The sequence below is a fragment of the Apodemus sylvaticus genome, chromosome 11 (genome assembly GCF_947179515.1).
Source record: "Apodemus sylvaticus chromosome 11, mApoSyl1.1, whole genome shotgun sequence".
Lineage (NCBI taxonomy): Eukaryota > Metazoa > Chordata > Mammalia > Rodentia > Muridae > Apodemus > Apodemus sylvaticus.
This window is the reverse complement of record NC_067482.1, coordinates 79,493,380-79,515,839: the sequence shown is the minus strand read 5'-3', so window position 1 is coordinate 79,515,839 and position 22,460 is coordinate 79,493,380. Positions and strand designations below refer to the sequence as shown.

General features: G+C 39.9%; 1 protein-coding gene across 1 annotated transcript in view; it reads left to right on the top strand.

The window, feature by feature from the left end:
* Window positions 1-22,460, top strand: part of Hormad2 (HORMA domain containing 2) — an 88,759-nt gene that overhangs the window by 23,944 nt on the left and 42,355 nt on the right. Inside the window, exons 8-10 of the mRNA XM_052199253.1 lie at window positions 967-975; window positions 1,848-1,996; window positions 2,179-2,432. Coding sequence (XP_052055213.1) covers window positions 967-975; window positions 1,848-1,996; window positions 2,179-2,432 — 412 coding nt within the window. The remainder of the gene's footprint in view (window positions 1-966; window positions 976-1,847; window positions 1,997-2,178; window positions 2,433-22,460) is intronic.

Sequence of the window (22,460 nt, the reverse complement as noted above, 5' to 3'; positions counted from 1 at the left end):
TCAGAGAGCAAAACCAAGGAAGACCCCAGTGCATATGGAGATGTTTGCTAAGGAGCATCATTTTCTCATAAGCTTTTGGCTTTAGATCAGCCAACAGGTGTAACAAACCAAGGGTTGCGGATGAGATGAGATAGAGGTTGGTGACACTGATTCTATAAAAAGATTGTTAATGTTATCTTCAAGGGGCGATAGATACCCTGAAAGGAACTATTCTGAAGAGAAATTTGGCCATATGCCTTCTTTCCAATATGCTCTTCCTTAATTATCCTCTCATTTGTGCTCAACGGAGCCTAGCTGTATATGACATACTTTACACTTCCCCCACAAACATCAACAGTGTCCTTAACTCTCCAAACCTCTAATATATGTATTCTGGACAACCAGATTAATCTTTTTGTTTGTTTTAGAGATACATATCCTGAAAGGTAAACAGTAAAGCAAGTGGGTAATTTTTTCAAAAACTCAGGAGGTGGGAAGGCAATATGTAGTATAAATTTCTAGGAATATTGCTTAAATGAGGCTCCTTAATATGATCTTCTGATGTTTCCTGAGGTTTTATGAGCTACATATCTATACCCCTTCATTCTGATTAAAAATCCTGGTAGGCAGATCTTTTAAGTTGTTGGAAATTGATACAGAAGGTAAAATAGCCAGTTAATGTACATTTGTTTACTTTGTGATCTCTCACTGCCTCCAGAGATCAGGGAGAGAGCTGACAGTTGAAGTACTTGGGGTTATTTTGCAGTGCTTTGTGCCAGTATGTTCAAGGTACTGCAAGTATATTGCCATTGGCACATGCCCTTGAAGACACTCAAATGTGAGACTAATTGGGAAGAAAACTTTGTAGAGAAATAAAGAAAAATTTAATTAGAAGATAATTAGTCCAACTCTTTCATTCATCAATTCAGCAAATATGTATTGGGTAGATGGATACCAAACCCAGTACTATGGAGATGAAAGCTTTAGCCATTCATAGTCTGTATGGGGGCAGATAGTTCTTCTGAGGGGAGGTGCAGAGTATAGGGGAGACTTCTTGAGGAGAAGGCACATGAGCTGTGTAGGTGCTAAGGGAGCATCAGGATGAGAAACAGGAAGTACCATATGGTTGTAGATGCAACCTGGGTGTATCCATCAACAAACTGGGTGACAGCTGTGGCGATTCGAGGGGGTGAAAAATAGTTGTACATACGCCATATCTCATGTTTGGTTCAAAGGTGACAGATGTAAAGAGAAAACTTTAGCATGAAGGTGATATAAGTAGACCTTCCTATTGGGAGTAGTAATTTGGCTGCAGTGTGGAGAATGTCTTCAAGTGTAGACAAAAAAGAAAGCCAGAAGAATAGATGCTTTAGTAACCTATGTCAGAGTGAGGAAGGGATTTCTTTGAGAGACAATCAGATGGTGGATAAGCATAGAGCTAGAGACTGATTTCATGCTTGGAGAGCTGCAGAAATGTCCATAAACTTATCTCACAAATGGGCTACCTGACCTAGAATGTGTGCAAATGACTTGACCGAGCTCATTCAGCTGGCTAAGAGTACAGTTGATATTAGATTCTAGGTCACCTAATTACAAATCCATTGTTCTTATTATTAGGACATGTGATTATTTGAAAGTCAAAATTTTAAAATACTTAAAATGCATCAGGAGTGTCTGTTATTTAGAGATTCTGTGCATACACATTGCAGAAAGTACTTTTATTTCCTTAAGTAACCTCTTAAAAACTGCCTACAAAGTGTCCTAATGTTTAATTTATTAGATGACATAGCCAAAAGTTGTATTGTTTTGGAGTATATTGCAAATGTTATATATGATTGAAAAGTGCCATTTCTCTGTGACTATAGCAGTAGTACAAGCTTTGAAAGTGGGACAAACAGTGAAGATATTAAGAAAGCCTGTTCCCTACTAATCCGTCAACTGTATATACTGATGCAGAACCTTGGACCCCTTCCTAATGATGTTATACTTACTATGAAACTCCATTATTATAACTCAGGTAGGTAGAAGCCTTTGGTCAAATTCCTTGTTAAGTGCTCAAGTGATGTTGTGTATAAGTAGAAGGATTTATAGGCATCTGAAAGATGTTTTTTACTGTATATGAAATATTAATGCCACTTACTCTATTGAAACTTTTTTTTCTATTGAAACTTAATTTGCAATATTTTTGTCCTCCTGCAGTGACCCCACATGATTACCAACCCCCTGGTTTTAAAGAAGGGGTGAATTCACACTTCCTGTTGTTTGAGGGGGAGCCTGTAAGCCTTCGAATGGGTTCAGTCTCCTCTGGATTTCACAGCATGAAAGTAAAAGTCACTACCGAGGCCACCAGAATGCTCGATGGGGAGAACAGTGTCTGTCAGGATGATGGTACTACCGAGATAGCCCATCAGGGTCTCGACTGTGACGAGGAAGACGAGGCCTGCGGCAGTCAAGTAAGGCCAACTCTTAGTGACCCTTCACTGCTTCACTTAAACACAGGTGACATTTCCAGTTTGTATTTAGGTCATGTCACAGTAACAGAGTCCAGTGGAGCATGCCAGCTATGAAAACGGAAACAAACTACCTGTGACGTCAAGGACTTTTTAGTTAAAAAGTCCTTCTAGAAGGAAATATATGCTGTTGTATATTTTCTTATTGTCTGGCAATAAGAAAAAAAAATCCCAGAGTGTTTTATAGTACTTAACATATTCTAAGTATCTGACATGTTCATACTCAATAGAAGTTTACATTAGCTCTTGATTACTGTAGTAACTGGCCATGAGGGTGGTTAGGGAGGAAAAATTTTACAGAATCAGAGAGAGAGAGAGAGAGAGAGAGAGAGAGAGAGAGAGAGCATGACATGATAAGCATTGCGCTTTGATTGCTGGGGAGAGCTGAGGGTTGAGGGCTTGCAACAGGTCCCAGTGACAGGCAGAGCTTAGAGCCTTTGACTTCGCTTGTTTCTGTAAAGACTTAACTGCAGACTTGCTAAGGCTCTGTTTTGTAGGAATGCCCATACTATGATTTAGCAGTTGTCTGGATAATAATGTTTGTTGTGTGCTAATATTATAGGTGAAGGATTCTGGAACTAAAACATTTTCAGGCTGTTTAGTGGAAAGGGATACTATAAAAATATTTTTTGTTGTTTTAGAATCCTGCTTTTAAAAGATGACTACTATAGAGGTTGTAGAGTTGGCTTAGCAGTTAAGAGCACTGGCTGCTTTTCCAGTGGAGCCAGGCATGGCAGACATGGCAGCTCACAGCTATCTGTAACTTTAGTTCCAGGGGATCTGACACCCTCTTCTGGCCTCCATGGGTACAAAGCACACACCTGCAGGCAAAACATCCATACATATAACAACAACAACAACAACAAGAATTTGAAGGCTAACTGCACTGGGCAGTTTCTAAAAGTATCTTCTAAATCCTTAACTCAGTGTTGTGCTTAGTATATTGAAAGAAGATCCTAGTCTCAATTCAGTTAATATGCAAATGTAACCAAACAACAGTTTTTTTTTTTGTCTTTTTTGTTTTTTTTTTTTTTAAAGCTTTTTTCAGTGTCGGACATGAAAATAACTAGTTTCTGGTGCATTATTTTTCTTTTGATTCCACGTCAAATCGGACATAGCTAACATGGAAAAGCTAATCATAATAACAACAATAATAGTGAGTCCATGAAGCCGGGTGGTGGTGGCGCACGCCTGTGATCCCAGCACTCTGGGAGGCAGAGGCAGGCGGATTTCTGAGTTCGAGGCCAGCCTGGTCTACAGAGTGAGTTCCAGGACAGCCAGGGCTATACAGAGAAACCCTGTCTGGAAAAAACCAAAACCAAAACCAAAAAAAAACCAATAAATAAATAAATAAGTAAGTAAATAAATAAATAAAAATAGTGAATCCATGAAAGCCAAGGCTACATAGAAAAACCCTGTCTTAAAAGAAAGAACTGAAAGAAAGAAAGAAGAAAATGTAAAGGGACTGGAGAAGTGGCTCAGTGGTTAAGAGCTTATACCACTCTTGCAGAGGACCCGAGTTTCATTTCTAGCTCCTATGTGTGATAGTTCACAACCACCCATAACTTCAACTTCTAGAAGGATCCTGTCACCACCAGCCTCCATGGGCACCACTCTCATATGCACATACCCACTTTTGCACATACCCTTCATATGTGTGTGAATGTGTATAAATGTGAATACTTTCTATCAAGACTACACATAATTAAAGAGGTAGGCATGGTTGTACATGTCTCCAACCTTAGGAACAAATGTGGGGATAACAGAAATTTATGAGCAGCCACTGTTAAATAATATGTTTGAGGTCACCCTGGGCTATCTGAGACCAGAAAACCAAAAGAAAAAAAAGATAATTGTCTTTCTCTTTTAACAAATACATGTAAGCAGAGCAGCCTGGCAGGGAAACGGGAGTGACAGGGTCTGGACTTGTTGAGAGAATTCAGTGACTTAAGTACCACTGACATTCCCCACTAAACTATTCTAGTGTTTTCTTCCTAGAAAGTATTCATACCCACATTCCTACACATAGATACACAGAACCTTCATCTTTATTACTTAAAATCAAAACATTTTTGAGAAAAGTTCTCTTTACAGCTCTTTCTTGTAATTTTACTATCTTGGAGATTATTAGTGTGAGTAAACATATAGCTGTAATCATACTCGAAGACTATAATTTCTGTCTTGCTGGACTGTCAAGAATGTGATCTCATTATTGTCTATTTTTCCTTTCCACTGCTGTATTCTACTCTTTTTGTTTGTTTGTTTGTTTGTTTGGGGTTTTGTTTTGTTTTATTTTTGTTGTTATTGAGACAGTTTCACTATATAGCCCTGATTGGCCTGGAACTTGCTGTACAGACAAGGCTGGGCTAGAACTCAGGGAAATCTGCCTGCTTTGCTCCTCTCATGTACTGGAATTAACTCTGTGTACACTCAGATTGGCCCTTATTTTTGTTATTTGAGACAGAATCTGTGTTGCCCAAACTAATCTCAGTTTTCTGACTTCAAGTGATCCTGTTCTATGAGACAAGATTCAGTCTCTGTGTCACTGAAAGGTATTTCCTGCCTAGATATTTCAGTCTGGCTAGCCTGGAACTCATAAAGATCCACATAGCTCTACCTCCACTTCTTGAGTGCTGGGATTAAAGTTATGCGCCACATTTATATGCACACTTACTGGTACACATGCAAAAGAGTGTCTACAGGGAAAATACTAGTTTTAGGCTTTGTCATAATCACTGCTCTATTGCTGTTAAGAGATAACATGATGTGTCTCTGTAAAGAGACAGCTTATAAAATCAAGCATTTAACTGAGGCCTTGTTTACAGTTCTAGAAGGTTAGTTCATTATCATCATGTCAGGGAACATGGCGGCATACAGGCAGGCAGTGGGACAGTCTCTGAGAGCTATATCCTGATCCATAAGCAGAGGACTCTAGACTTGGCATGGGTTTTTAAAACCTCAAAGCCCACTCCAACATCCTCCAGGAAGGCCACCCCTACTCCCAACAAAGCCATACCTCCTAATTGATCTAACTTCTTCTCAAATAGTGCTGCTTCCTGATGACTAAGACTTCAAATAGATGAACCCATGGGGCTCTTATTCAAACCACCACAGGTTTACACATTTTCAACTTTGTTAGAAAGGACAAAATAGTTTTCCAAAGGACTATACCCATGTTTATTATACCAACAGTGGAAGAGAGATCCTGTATTCTTGTAAACACTTAATTATTGCCAGAGTTTATCTTTTCTGTAGTCTGCGTGATACGCCAACACCTCATAATTTTAGTATATTTTCTTATTGTTGATGCTTGAGCATTTTTTCATTAGTCATTCTGGTTTTCTGATGCATTGAGTTATCTTTCTTCATTCATGTGAGAATATTCTGGGGGCTAGAGAAATAGCTCAGTGGTTACAGTGTATACTGCTCTTAGAGAGTACCTGAATTCAGTCCCTAGCACCCATGTCAGGGGGCTCACAACTGCCTGTAACTTCAGCTTCAGAGGGACCCATTGTTTAGCCTCTGAGGGCACCTGTATTGTGTGCACAGCAGATAGACAGATATCTATGTACAATGTACAAAATTGAAAGAAAAATATTTTGATAATCGTTCTTTTTTACTTATTTATGTTGCAGTAATTTGTCTATTTTACTGGCTTGTCATATCTTTAAGTGTTCTTTCGGTAAAGAAAAGCTATTCCTTTAATGTATTCTTAAGAAATTATCTACTTAAATACACACACATATGTATATACTATCTATATATGTATATAGGTCTATATAAAGCATATTTCATTTATGGTATGAGGTAGAGCAGACAGTTTTATGTCTAATTATTATATGCATGCAGACAAATAGATAACGTAGTGATACAGCTCAGTAAATACACACAGACTGAACAGTAGGGCTGGGACATGGGTGAGGCAAGCAAGATGCCTAGGAAGGCAGCTGTGCTCGGCGCTGTACCATCAAGGTAAGCAAGATGCCCGGGGAGGATGGACACCCTCAAGTGGCAAGAGTTAGAGCCTCCTTATGTTGTTCTCCCGGGGCTCTTGCTTGTCTCAACCCATCTTGGCCCTACTGAATAGTCTGACAAATACATCAGTCAGATCGAGAAGTGGGATACTACAGCTGCTTAGAAACACATAGTTTTCACCTCACAGTTTTTACTCTAGTTAACAAGAACATTGGCATCCTTCTGTCTGCTAGCATGTATTTGTTCATGCTGTGGCTGGTATACATTTGGATATGCTCCAACTTGGGGGTCACTAGGACTAGTACTTCTCAGACTTATGGAGCGTGGTGCTCACTCAAATACACATCAATGGTGGGAATCCTGTTGACAGGAGTAGAACTGCTAGGTCTGAGGGTATGTGTGCGGTTAGCTCTAATAGGTACAGTTTCCAAGCGCTACTGCTGAGATGTGTTCCTTCCCACAGCTGCAGCTGCTCTACATCTTCATCCACGTTGGTGACTTCTATCATTTTTCAGGTATATTTTGTATGTTGAGCACATTTCATCTTGTTAGGGACAAGTCTTCTGGTGGGTAGCAATGATAGGGTGTTCTGGTTTTAATTTTTGTTTCCCTAATGAATAGTGAAAATCGGCACAGCTGTCTGACTTACTGATGAGTAGGAATTCTACAGATACATTCTTCATAGAAGTAATTTGCCAAAACAAATGTATAGTAAATATCTTAACTTCTTAAATTTCCTTTTCACAATTTTATAGGGATGCTTTATGAACAGTTCTTTTTTAGAGGAATATAAAACTATTTCTTGACCGCTGTTCACCATTATTTACAACAAAGTGTACAATATGCAATTGAGTGACATTTGGTAATATGAAATTATTTTCTTGGCTTCTGTTGAATCAGTAATCAAGTACTGGAAAGGAATGAGTTAGGGTAAAGAAAAAATGTACAGGTCAATAATTTATATTGCCAAATTTTTGAACAGAAGTTGCTAATTTTAGAAGAGTCCAGTTTGTTAGTCTTTTCAGCGGCATTCAGCTGTTCAGAATACTGCTTAAGAATGTTCGTTGGGCTGGAGAGATGGCTCAGCCATTAAGGGTTAGGCTCACAACCACAAATATTTTTAAAAAATGTTTGTTTAGGACCCTTCCTTAGACAGGGTTTCAACTCCCTCTTCAGGCTCCGTGGGCACTACACACATATACAGAAAAAGAATTTTTAAATACTTAAAGAAAATAAATCCTAGTTTACTCCAGAGTTTACAGAGACATACTCTGTCCTTCTCTAAAGGGAAGGGGACAGTAGTCACAGGAAAGAAAGTTTTGTTTAATTATGCTGAAGTGTGCTAAGCACATATAAGACACTGGCTTCAGTTTGCCTCAGTGCTGGGATAGGGGTGAAGGGAAACAGAAACAAAGATCACCATGCGTATTATATATAAATATATGTATACACATGTATATACAGATATACACATATGCGTGTGAACATGAGTACATGGCTTTTTCTCAGTCACTTTTGGCTGTCATTGGAGTTGCTTATGAAGTTTTCACAGTTTGGGAATCGGTTACGTTTCTGTAGTTGTTTGCCTCTTTTTCTGTCTGGTGCTATTCATTTGAGTCCCTTTTTTTTTTATTATATTTGCCAAATCAGTATTATATATACCAAATCAGTCTTTTTCAAAAAGTTGTGTTCTGATTGTGCTGCTCACATCTGTTGCTTCTCTTTTCTATTTAGCTCATGGTTTCTTTTCTCTCTGTCTTCTCCCTGACCTCACATTGATTTTCCCATCCATGTGTAGACCTGCCTACCTACCTCACCACGGACAAGGCAACTGCTATAAAAAGAATTTAACTGGAGACTTGCTTACAGGTTCAGAGGTTTAGTCCATCTTGACAGGAGTATGGTGGCTTGTAGTTAGGCACTGGAACAGTAGCTGAGAGCTAGCTACATCCTGATCTGTAGGTGAGAAGACTCTAGATTTGTCATGGGTTTTTGAAACCTCAAAACTCACCCCCAGTAACACACTTCCTCCACCAAGGCCACGCCTACTCCAACAAAGCCACACCTCCTAATTGGTCTAATTCTTCTCAAAACCTGCTGACTAAGCATTCAAATATATGAACCTATGGGGGCCATTCTCATTCACACCACCACATTACCTACAAGTCTCTATCAGTGCACGGACTTGTATTCCCCATAGGTCCCTCATTTTACTCTTCAAATGGAATTTCAACTTCTAGCCAAACATTTTCCTCTCATGCTCATCTGTGGCACTAGGCACTGTCACTCTTCCAAACAACCAAGATGTCCAACCTCCATTTTCTCCTTACTCCTCACATCCTTTTGGACTGTATTTCAATCTGGTCTGCTTTGCAAAACTTCCCAAGCCTGGACCTATCTGACCGTGCCGATTCAAGCTGTGGGAGACTTTCTTGGTGAGTGGCACCTACAGTTCCTGACTGGGTCTTTCTGACCAGTCTGTCTTTTAGAGTGCCAGGGAATGAAGGTATTTATCATTTTCAGATACTTCAAACAGTATTGTGTGAGTAGTTTCAAGAGACATAAAGATACAGCAAATGAGAACTGCAATTGTGAGCAGAGCAAAGGTAGGGAAAGGTTAATTTGATAAACTCTGGTTGCTTTCAGTGGTAAGAGTTGATTGCAGGCTTTGTACATGTTAGGCCTGTACTACTGAACTCTGTCTACAGCCTGAAGAACTTTTTAAAACAATACAATTAGCACCATTAAAGTAATTAAAAATTCAAATCTTTCCTCTGTCCTTATGTCTTATCAGTACAAATTTTAACTTTGTATGCCCGTCCTTTTCAGTACTTTCCGAAGGTGCATTTATTTGTATATTATCTTAATAATGATATATATAATTTCATTTTTTATTTAGCAATAATTTTGTAAATATGTCCTACCTAGCCTTTATATGTGAAGTCCAATGACTCTTTAGTTCATTTAGGTTCGTGTTGTTTCTCTATTTTTAAATATTGAGGCTGTCGTCCGTGAATGTTGAGTATTCCCTAGTGCTCGGCTCCCAGCCTTGCACTATGAGAACAGATGAAACCTTGTAGGAAGTGGAGCCTAGTGAGAAGTCTGGGGCCATGGAAACATGGCTTTGAAAATTAGCTTCTTCATTCTCCTTTTTGCTTCCTGGTGATCAAGTCAGCAGTTTATCCTGACACATACCCCCACTATAGTGTACTGTCTTGTCGCAGGCCCAAAACAGTGGGCCTCCAAAGCTATAAATCAAAACCAACTACGGCCAGACAGTGGTGGTGCACGCCTGTAATCCCAGCACTCAGGGAGGCAGAGGCAGGTAGATTTCTGAGTTCGAGACCAGCCTGGTCTAGAGTGAGTTCCAGGACAGCCAGGGATATACAGAGAAACCCTGTCTCAAATAAACAAAACAAAACAAAACAAAGCAAAAAAGAAAAACCAACTATGTCTTAGTGACAAACAGCTGACTAATGTGTAGGTTAATTTCAGATAATGCTATTATAAATAATATTACAATAAATACCTTGCAGGTGTGACACCTCCTTTCCTTACTTTCTATTGGATTCACAGTAGCAGGAATGAAATATACCTAGTTTTGAAATCTGTATAGAGCTTGGATGAATATTATCATATCATTCTTCAGAAACCTCCAGTTTTTCCACCTCCTGAGGATAGCTTTTTTGATAATGACAACTACTTGATAAAAAGCTCCCCATCACCAACTCTGCTTACATCTATTACATGCATACATAGACATATGTGTGTGTATATACACATACATATATACAGATGTATATATGCTTTTGTTTAAGACAGTGTATAGATGATTGTCTTTAGAATATTACAAAAAATGATTCAAGGGGAAAGTTGAAGTCAGTTGATCTCTGAGATCTCTTTCATGCTAAGATTTACTGGGATGTATTAAGACTGGTACTTTGAAAACAAACAAACACACAAAAACCAAAAAATAATAGTGTCTTGGCCAGGCAGTGGCCAGGCAATGCCTTTAACCTCAAAACCTGGAAGTCATAGGTATGTGGATCTGTGAGTTCAAAACTAGCCTGGTCTATATAGTGAGTTCCAGGACAGCCAGATTTGTGTATAAAGATCTTGTCTCACAAAACAAAACAAAAACAAAAGAGATGCCTTGCTGTGAGGAAAGTGATATAGAAGATGTAGTTTTTGCTCTGAGAACTAACTGAAGAGACAGCACGTATATGTTATGAGAATATTGGAGGCTATGTAGTCATAATAGTCTTACTATTAGGGTTTCACCATATAGCTCTGTCTACCCTGGAACTCACCATCTAGATTAGACTAGTCTCAAATTACAGGATCTGTCTGCATCTGCCTCCCAAGTGGTGGAACTAAAAGCATGTCCCAGCATTCTCAGCTTTTTCCTAGGTGTATTAAGGTAGAAGGTTAAGCTGAGACTTTTGGTATTTTGAGACAAGGTCTCACTGTATAACCCAGGCTTGCCTGGAACTAACTGGAACTAACTGTAATCCAGGCTGACCTTGAACTGGAGATCCTTCTACATTAATTTTCAGCCATGCCTTTTTCCCCCCTTTTTGCTTCTGGGGATTGGTTGAACCCAGAATCTTATGTATGTTAAACGTACACCTTATCACTAATGTCCCAACTCATTTTTTAAAAAAATATTTATCTATTTTTATTTTATATATGTAGATATTTTGTCTGCATGTACATTTGTGTACCACATCCATGTAATGCATGCAGAGACCAGCAGAATGCATCAGATCTCCTGGCACTGGATTTACACACAGTTGTGAGCCACTATGTGAGTGATAGGAACCAAACTAGGTCCTCTGAAAGAAGAGTTTTGAACTACTGAGTCATCTCTTTCCAGCCCCCCTTTTTCTTAATGTGTGTATTTGTAGTATCAGTGATTAGAAATAAAAATTGAGATGTAGAGACCTAATTTCCAGGCAATATGTTTGGCTGAATAAAGAAAGGGACTACAAAATAGGACCAATGCTAATTATAGGATACTCAGCTGCCAAGCAACAGAGAAGAACAGGCTTTGTATTTGAGTTGTTGGAATGATCTGGACTCTGGTCAGTTTCATTAGATATGAGGATGGGCTTTGAAGAAGTCTCTTTCTAGGACGTGAGAGATAGTAGAACACTTACCTAGATGCACAGACCCTCAGTTTGATCTTTAAGCAGCATGAGCAACACACACACACACACACACACACACACACACACATGAAATCTCTGTATAATCCTGTGTAAACAAATGAGTGATCACTGTTGCGGCAGGTATCCAGGCATTACCCTGGACCCCTGGACCCAGTGGTTGCTGTTTTTCCTTTTATGATAAGGAGACAAGGGGTGGGCATATATATCATTATGCGACTCTTGGTGAGTTCTGGGTCTATGAATTGTGAGTTAAGACTGTGAGAACCTGTGTCCGTTGTCCCTAAGAGGACCCCCTGTTTCTACTTCCTTCCTTCCCCCCCCACCCCCATGAGATTTTCTTTCTCTGTAATCTTAAGGGAGTCCTGAAGAGTGGAAGTTTGCCTTCCAGAATTGTTTCAGAACTGAAACAATTGGACTGTTTGCCTTATCTGTTAGAGGAGTGGCCCGCCTTTTTCCAGTGTGACATAGTATTTCAATCAGGCATCTAATATGGATTGAAAACTGCAGGCAAAATATCAGCTTGACTTGGAATTGACAGTCTAGAAAATACAGACTATAATTTATCAAATAAACACAGACCATCAATTAGCAATGGGCTAATAGTGACTAATGGCTCCCAACGTGGTAGAAGCCAGCATTTGGTATAATCCTTTTGTAGATCTTTTGGTTCTTTTTGTGCAGCCAACATAGGATTCGGCAAGACTTTGTTTTTATGCTCTAAAAGAACCCGTTGGTTTTTTCTAGATTAATATTATATTATAGAATATGACAAGTATGGTTTGTCTTCAAACAAAAAGTGGTGGCTAAGAAGAGCCTTCTGTACAGCGTCTGGAAAGGGTTTAATTTTAGGCAAATGTCTGCGATGGCTCATAGTCTCTAGAAGGCAATGGGTGAGAGCATAATTCAGGGTCCTGAGTTTCCTGGAATAGTGTGTCTATCGTCTGATTAAGTATTAGTTGGCAGGCAGCAACAGCATCAGCCCATCCCTTTAACAGCTTTTGTAAATCTATTGTCGTCTGTGAATAGTCAGCCTTGGAGCTACCCAGAGCATATTGTTAAATATGATCAGCTGGAAAAGGTTTAGTGATCTCTATATATTGATAATCTAGAGGAGACAAACTTGGGAGTAGGGTAGTTGAATTTCAAGTTTTAGCACACATGCAGGGCTTCATATGTTCTCAGTTTTCTGGTACATTGGTGATGCCCTTGATTTCTGAAACTGAATTTGGTAAAGTTTCTGACCTTCATATATTATCCCAAAGGTAATTTGTAAGCAGAGTTTAAAAGTTTAAAGTACTTTAGGTAGCTACTGCTTTTAGATAGCATGACTATCACTGGGCCACTAAATCTAGTTGTTTATAGATCATTGGTCTCTGGATGTGTCATAGTTCATAGGCTAAAATCCCTAAAGTCAAACTTTGCACTCCATATAGAAAAAGCATGGAAGTTTTCAGGAACCGAGGAGACATAAAATGGAGGTGTAAAACTTAGTTTAGTCTTCAGTTGGTCAAATGCCCTTTGATGTTCTTAGTCCAGCACAGAGGCTTTCTCTATTCCACTTTAATGCTTAATCTCATTTAGGACCATATTCAGCAAAAACCTTTCATGCCTAGAAACCCTCAAAGATACCTTGTAGACTTGGGGTTAGATGACAAAATGGTAATCTACTTTCCATTGGGGGCTAGTGTGCAGAATTCTAGGGTAAGAATCCTACATGTTGAACTTTTTGAAAGATGATCAGCAACTAAAGTAAAGGTATTGTGGCTTATACTTGTAACATCAGCACTTGAGAGGCAGAGGAAGAAACAGATTTGAGGCCAGCCTGTTCTACATGGCAAGTTCCAGAGGAGCCAGTCACACTACAGAGTGACTCTGACTGTCTCTGTCTACATGTTTCTTTGTATGTCTGTCTGTCTGTCTGTTTGTCTGTCTGTCTCTGTCTCTGTCTCTCTCTGTCTGTCTGTCTGTCTGTCTCTCACACACATACAGACTCCTTACACACAGTCACACACACATGAAGAAGAAGAACAGAGAAGAGAGAAGGAAAAAGTAATTATGGTATAGCAGCCTGATTTATCTTAATGGTAATATCAATAACTCATTATCACCGTATTTAAACAGGATTCCATTTTATAATTGTAATGTTATTAGGTCTTGGGCTAAAGCATTACTGAACAAGTAGACTGTCCCTAAATCCCTAAGGCAGTACTATCCAGGCATAATGGATAGTTTTGGAATTCTTCCATTTAAAGATAAGCCATCTATATGGGTAAAATGGTATGTAAAGTAAGATGTCATTTAAAATGAAAACAATAAAATATTTAGCTGGTATTTGAATAAGGTCTAGAATTTCTGGCCTCTAAAAATAGAAACAACAACTACACTTATATTACTGAAATCCTGTGATGGTGATATTTTCCAGAGGGCTTCTTGGTGGGATTGTTGGGTGTTATGCTGGAGATTGGCGTGCTTGAATAAGCTACTGGCCAAGAATTTTCTCACTAGAATCTGTATTCCACAAAGACATTTGGATTTAAATGGGATTATCTTTACTAAGAGTATTGGACCCAACATTTTAATTTGATCTGACCTGGGGGATAGCTAATAGTATGCCCTGGGTTTGTGGTATCCCAGAGTATGAGTTTTACTAAATCAAGTACTCCTTGAAAGATATTAAAAGGAAAATATTTTCCTGTTTAAAAAGTATTAGTAAATGAATTATCTGTTCTAGAGAACCTCCAAATTTGACTTCCAGTTAATGAACTGCTTTTTCCTTGTTTAGTCAATAGATCCCTTACTAACATAGAGGTGGTGTGTTTCAGGACATAAAGAAAAGTACATAAAGAAATTAGTTTGGAATCTAGGCAAGATGGTGCACACTTGTAATCCCAGATGTGAAGTTTAATCAGGAGGATCAAGAGTTCAAGGCCAGTCTTAGTTACATAATGTGATTGTAGTGGTGGGGTGTTGTCTGGATACCAATTTCACAAGCAAGACAAAAAGTAACTCACTTAGCCTTATAATCTAGTATTACAGAACACTTTGGTTTGATAAATGGCCCAGTGGGTCAAGTCAGAACAGAATAAACAGATCCATTAATGAGTAAAGAGTCAAGTGATTTGGCCTACCACATGGAGAATGACACAATAAATAAATGTCTTTTTAAGAAAGAAAAATAGCTGAGTATAGTAACACGGGACTTTTAATTCCAGCCCCTGGAGGTCAGGGGCAGATGGATCTCTTGAGTTCAAGATCAGCTTGGTCTACAGAGTGAGTTCCAAGATAGCCAGGCCTGCACAGAGAAACCCTGTCTTACAAACCAGAAAAAAGAAATAGAGCAGGATCTTCATCCCTTTACTGTATAATCTCCTAGACCTTGTAATAAGTTGCTTTCATTATATAGTTCTTTATACCCTTGGCAAGACAGGTATGGAAATGTTCCATTTGTGCCCTGTGGGCATCACAGCTCTAGTCCCATTGAGGGTTGGGTGTTGATATTTTTGTCTGTGTCTTAGTTACTATTCTATTGCAGTGAAGAAGCACCACAACCAGGGTGGCTTATAAAAGAAAACATTTAACTGGGGTATAGCTTATAGTTTCAGAGGGCTATCATAGTTTCATTTTGTCCAGAAACATGGTGCAAGCAGGTAGGCAAGGTGCTGGAGCAGTAACTAAGAGCTTGCATATTATTTGCAAGCATGTAGGAGAAAGAGAGTAAGTCTGGTGCTGGCCTGAGTTTTTGAAGCCTCAGAGCCCACCCCAGTGGCATATCTCAATAAGACCACACCTCCTCCAACAAGATCATACTTCTTACCCTTCTCAATCAGTTCCACTAACTGGAGACCTAGCATTCTAGGTCTCATATGAGCCTATGGAGACCATTCTCATCCAAACCTCCACAGTCTGGAAGGCAGATCCTACACTATATGCACTGTGACCTAGAGGAGTAAGAACAAATTTATCTGTTGCCTCTTTGGCCTCAGTTTTAGCCTTTATAGATATGATAAAGCAACAAACCAAAGCTATCATTACATTTGGTAGGTGAAGAATAGGAAAAACTATGACTTTTATGAGTTTATCCTGGAATTTATTGGAATCATCTAAAAGCTTGATATTTTTTTCTTTCCGTGTCCTAACTCTGAAATGGAGAAGAAGACATATACTGTAATGAAAGCTACTTCACCTCTCTGATTGGATATGGCCCTAAATGAGAAAATTTCAATAGTTGATTCCAGCTTTGTGCAAGAGTCCCATAGGAGAAGTCAGGGCTAACTTTTGAGGAGAAGGGAGTGGTGCCACACAGAAGTGGTGGGAGCAGAGGAAGCAGAGCCCTAAGGAGACAGGATGTCAGCAGACCCTGAGTCCAGCCATGAGGGTGGGACAAAGGAAGGGCCGTAGAGAATATAATGTCTACCTCTTCCGAACAAGGACTGTTTTTAAATGATAGTTGTAGATGCTATAGTTGTTTTTTGTTTTTTGTTTTTGTTTTTTTTAATTTTGAATATTGGATAGCCAAATATAAATCTGTATATACAGATTTCCCATTTTTCTTGTCTCTTGCAGCAGCAGTTCAGATATAAAATGGCATTAGATTTTAGAAAGCTATTAAGAGGCCATCTTTTCTAAGAGCATATTATGCAACGTGTGATGGAATATGCCATCACATGCAATCACATTTAATCTCAACATTTGGGAGACAGGAACAGAAGAGGATCTCTGTGAGTTTGAGGCCAGCCTGATTTGCATATTCAATTCCAGATCAGCCAGGGCTACATAGCGAGACCCTATCTTAAAAACAAACAAAACCAACCAACAAACCAAAACAACCATATTGAGGCCAAAGACAATTTTCTTTTTTTCTTTTTTATTAATTAATTTTTATTCCCCTCACCCCCTGTCCACCCTCTGACTGTTCCACATCATGCTCAGTCCCTTTTTGTGAGCGCTCCATAGCCCAGTGTTAGGACTTGGGACCTCCCCTTGAGCTGGATCCCACTTTGGGCCTGTTGCTGGACCTTCTTTTCCTCAGCCTCCTCTCCATTTCCATCCCTGTAATTCTTTCAGAGAGGAAGACTTATGGATCAGAGTTGTGACTGTGGGATGCCCCCCCATCTCTCCCCCCTGTCTTCCTGCTGGAGGTGGGCTCTATAAGTTCCCTCTCCCTACTATTGGTCATTTCATCTAAGGTGCCTCCCTTTGAGTCTGGAGAGTCTTTCACCTCCCAGGTCTCTGGTGTATTTTGGAGGGTCCCTCCAAACTCCTATCTCCAGAGGTTGCCTGTTTCCATTCTTTCTTCTGGCCCTTAGGGCTTCAGTCCTTTTCCCTCACCCAATACCAGATCATGTTCCCCTCTTCCCCCACTTCCCCCCCTGTCCACTTTCCCTCCCAGGTTCTTCCCTCCCTCCCCATTTGTGATTGCTTTGTTCTCCCTCCCAAGTGGGACTGAGGCGTCCTCACTTGGACACTTCAGCTTGTTGACTTTTTGAGTTCTGTGGACTCTATCTCAGGTACTCTGTACTTTTTGACATCCACTTATTACTGAGAACATACCATTTTTGTCCTTTGGAGTCTAAGTTACCTCACTCAGGATGACATTTTCTAGTTTCATGCATTTTCCTGAAAAACTCAGGATGTCCTTATTCTTAATAGCGGAGTAGTATTCCATTGTGCAAATGGACCACATTTTCTGTATCCATTCTTCTCTCGTGGGACATCTGGATTGTTTCCAGCTTCTGGCTATCACAAATAAGGCTGTTATAAACATAGTGGAACACATGTCCCTGTGGCATGGTGCGGCATCTTTTGGGTATATTCCCAAGAGTGGTATAGCTGGGTCTTCAGGTAGATCTATTTCCAACTTTCTGAGGAACTTCCAGATTGATTTCTAGAGTGGTTGTACCAGTTTGCAATCCCACCAGCAATGGAGGAATGTTCCTCTTTCTCCACATCCTCTCCAACATGTATTGTCACCTGTGGTTTTGATCTTAGCCATTCTGATTGGTGTAAGGTGGAATCTCAGGGTCGTTTTGATTTGCATTTCTCTGATCACTAAGGACTTTGAACATTTCTTTAGGTGCTTCTCAGCCATTCAGTATTCCTTAGTTGCAAAATCTCAGTTTATTCTATAACCCATTTTTTGATTGGGTTGTTTGGTTTTTTTGGTGATTAGTTTGTGTTCTTTATATATTTTGGATATTAGCCCTCTATTGGATGTGGGCTTAGTGAAGATTTTTTTTAAATATTTATTTATTTATTATATGTAAGTACACTGTAGCTGTCTCCAGACACACCAGAAAAGGATGTCAGATTTCATTACGGATGGTTGTGAGCCATCATGTGGTTGCTGGGATTTGAACTCAGGACCTTCGGAAGAGCAGTCAGTGCTCTTAACTGCTGAGCCATCTCTCCAGCCCAAAGATTTTTTTTCCCAATCTGTAGGTTGATGATTTGTCTTATTGTCTCTGTCCTTTCTTTATATAAGCTTTCTAGTTTCATGAGGTCCCATTTATCAATTATGATCTTAAAGCATGAGCCATTGGAGTTCTGTTTAGGAAATTTCCCCCTGTGCCAATGAGTTCAAGGCTCTTTTCCACTTTCTCTTCTATTAGATTCAGTGTATTTGGTTTTGTGTTGAGGTCCTTGATCCACTTGGACTTGAGCTTTGTGCAAGCTGACAAATATGGGTCTATTTTCATTTTCCTACAGACAGCCAGTTAGACCAGCACCATTTATTGAAGATACTTTCTTTTTTCCATTGTATATTTTTGGCTTCTTTGTCAAAGATCAAATGTTCATAAGTGTGTGGTTTTATTTCTGGGTCTTCAATTCTATTCCATTGATCAACATGTCTGTCTCTGTACCAATACCATGCATTCTTTATCACTATTGCTCTGTATTAAAGCTTGAGGTCAGGGATGGTGATTCTTCCTAAAGTTCTTTTATTGTTAAGAATTGTTTTTGTTATTCTGGGTTTTTGGCCTTTCCAGATAAATTTAAGAATTGCTTTTTTCATGTCTTTGAAGAATTGTGTTGGGATTTTGATGGGGATTGCACTGAATCTATAGATTGCCTTTGGTAGGATGGCCATTTTTACTATGTTAATTCTGCCAATCCATGAGCATGGAAGATCTCTCCATTTTCTAAGATCTTCAGTTTCTTTCTTGAGAGACTTGATGTTATTGTCATACAGGTCTTTCACTTGTTTGGTTAGGGTTACCCCCAAGATATTTTATATTATTTGTGGCTATTGTGAAGGGAGTTGTTTTGTTTCTCAGCCTGTGTATCATTTGTGTAAAGGAAGGCTACTGGTTTTTTTGAGTTAATTTTATATCCAGCCACTTTGCTGAAGTTGTTTATCAGCTGGAGAATTTCTCTGGTAGAATTTTTGGGGTCACTTGTGTATACTAGCATATCATCTACAAATAGTGACAATTTTCTTTAGAGAAAGAATCCTTCAGAGTTCTTTTTGAACCTCCATACCTAGGATTCCTATAAACCTAATGCCTCCCAGGAAGTGGCCCTGGGATGTAGTATAAAACCCAGGAATGACCCACACACATATACAAGCTATGTTCATGGATCTGTGACAACAGGACAAGAGTAGCCTGAGACAGTACAGGTTGGCTCTCTAAAGGAATCTATCCTGGTCTCTAGTTTTAAGAGAATCTATCAGGTAGTGAATACATGTATGTATTGTATGTATGTTCACATATGTGTGGGTATCTTAGGTGTTATGAAACTCCATGACTAAAAGCAACCTTGGAGGAAAGGGTTTATTTTACTTTATATGATGGTTCATCATCAAATGCATATGGGAAAGACACAAACAGGGCAGGAGCATGGAGGCAGGAGGCCATGGAGGACTACTGCTCACTGGCTTACTCCTCGTGGCCTGTTCAGCCTGCTTTCTCATGGAACTCAGGATCACCAGCTCACTTATAACATCACCCACCATGGGTTGGGCCCTCCCACATCAATCACCAATTATGAAAGTCAAGGGTTGATATGTGTCTCCTCAATTGGTCTCTATTTTGTTGACGGAGGCAGGATTTTTCAGTTGCACTCCAAGATTGCTGATCAACTAGTCTAGTTAGCTAGCTAGCTGGCTCAGGGGGTTCCCTGTCTGCCTCCCAAGAACTGGGATTACAGATGGGCTCCATGGTTTCCGTGGGTGTTGGGGATCTGAACTTCAGTCCTCTAGCTTGTGCAGAGAGCAGTTTACTCCCTGAGCCTTCTCCCCAGTCCACAGATAATTTTGTTTCTGAGCCTCGTGTTTAGTAGCCGAGCCCTCTCTCCAGCCCCACAGATATTAATTTTCATTCTAGTTCCAATCAAAACCTAAATCATAATCCAATTTATATACAAGATTAGAATAGCAAACAAGGTGTTGGAGGTAGTAGGTGACTTCATGGAGAGAGCATGCAAGTGTAGCTGCATTGGAAAGGGTGACCTAGCTCTGAAAGGACTCGTTCTGACCATCAGAGGAGATCAGGGATTCACGTCCCCCCCCAAAAAAGTACAGAGGGTAGGGATTCAGACAGATTTGTCATATGGGTTCCAAGACACACGGAAGCAGTGTGGAAAAAAGGAAAGGAGAGGAAGAGAAAAGGGAAAACAAACCACATTAAACAACAGCCCATGACAGAAGACTCGAACCTGTCAGATGACATAGTAACTACTTTTAGCCAGTGATTTTCAACCTCGCATGGCTGGCCCTCTGAAAGTCTTATGGGACCAGAGTCTTTCTTTGTTTTGTTTTGGGTTTCTTTTTGTTTTGTTTTGTTTTTGTTTTGTTTTGTTTTTTTTTTTGAGACAGGGTTTCTTTTTGTAGCCCTGGTTGTCCTGGAACTCACTCTGTAGACCAGGCTGGCCTTGAACTCAGAAATCCGTTGCCTCGGCCTCTCAAGTGCTGGGATTAAAGGTGTGCGCCACAACTGCCTGGTGGGATCAGAGTCTTAAATGAGAAAAAAATGAGAAGAGCTCAAACCCTGGAGTTCTGACATACATGGAGTCTAGAAACTCCACCAGGTGGAGTATTCCACTGCCCAGCTCCCACATCCAAGTGCAGGAAAGGGTAGAGAAGAGGGCACTTCTACCTGTAGGGGGGGAGAACTGGCAGTCTCGGTGACATCCGGAGACAGCTTCCCGGATGGTCACTCTGGAGAAGTGGAGACCCAGGCAGCTGCTCAACTGGAGATCATGTTTTGGGGTTCCAGGTTGAGCAGTTCTTGCATATCCTTGTACTCCCCGCAGTTATTAGTGTCATATTGGACACAGGGAGCTTTGATCCAGCAGTCACAGAGAATAAACTACCAGGAAAAGTCTTAAAAAGGAAGAAAAGGGGGTGAGGGAATAGGAGACAGCATTGATTGTATGAGATTTAGGTTGTCCGTTGCCAAAGGGGGAAAAAAGATGTCAGGTTATCTCTGATGTGGCATCATAGTTCATCACGAAGGTGTTGTTTTTAAAGAATCTTGTCCTTGTGCTTTCAGGGTGTGTTCATGTGTAAGGGACAGCTCAGTGGCAGTGTGTCACTGAAGATGCCCTTACCCTGCACCTGGCTTTGTTTGCCTTTTTGTTTGTTGTCTCTTTTACACTAAAAGATAAAATGACAGGCACATTTTAGTAGGCAACACATTTTGGGGGGGGTCTGCTTTTAAGAAACAGGGTTTCTCTGTGTAGCCCTGACTGTCCTGGAACTCACTCTGTACACCAGGCTGGCCTCGAACTCAGAAATCCACCTGCCTCTGCCTCTCAAGTGCTGGGATTAAAGGCGGCAACACATTTATACATTAAAGGCATGAGATTTCTGTTGCATGTGCAGCTATAAATTTCCCTGTGAGCTATGTATTAGCTGTGTGAGCTTTGCTGTGTTTTCATTTTAATTTGCTTCACAGTATTTTCTTATTTCTCTCTGATATATTTAAACATTTAAGAGTGTTGATCACAAATTTGGGCAACACAAATTGTTTTTGATGGGAAGAAAAAAAAACCCAGAAGTGTGGAAAGGGAAGCAGGGGTTAGGAAGATATGAGAAGAGTTTGAGAAAGGGTAATCAAACTTACTGTATGTGATTTTCAAAGAACTGATTTTTTAAAAAGGAGTATGTTGATTTCGTATTTGTGTTTTGTTTGTTTGTTTGCTTGTTTGCAGTACTGGGAATTGAATCCAGAGACTTCTGCATGCTGGGCAAGTATTCTACTATTGAGCCATATCTCCAATCTTGTTTGTTTATATTTTAACTTTTTACATTTACTTGGGCTGTGCATGCACGTGGGTGTTTGTGTGTGCACATGTGTGTGTTTACAAGTAAGAGGACAATTGCAGGGGCAGTTTTCTCCTTCTACTGTGTGTGTTCCAGGCATCCAGCTTAGGTCATCAGGCTTGAAGGCACACACACCTTTACTTGCTGAGCTAGTAACCCAATTACGGGCTGAGCTCCAACCCAATTTTTTGTTTTTGTTTTTGTTTTTTTTTTTTTTGAGAAAAGAGTTTTTCTGTGTAGCCCTGGCTATTCTGGAACTCTAGCCTACGATGGTCTTGAACCTACAGATATCTACCTGCCTCTGCCTCCTGAGTTCTGGGATTAAAGGCATGGGCCACCACCACCAACTAGCCACCTAGCCTTGTTTATTTTTTATATAAGACTAGATGACACTCTGTAGGCCAAGCTGGCCTAGAACTTACAGTGCTGCCCCAAATGGCTTCAAGATTCATAATTCTTTTCCTCAGCCTCTCAAGTGCTGAGATTACTGCAGACACATAGTGTCATTCCCACATTGAAGTTAATGTCTACATATTTTGTATTGCCCTAAATAGTCTTCTT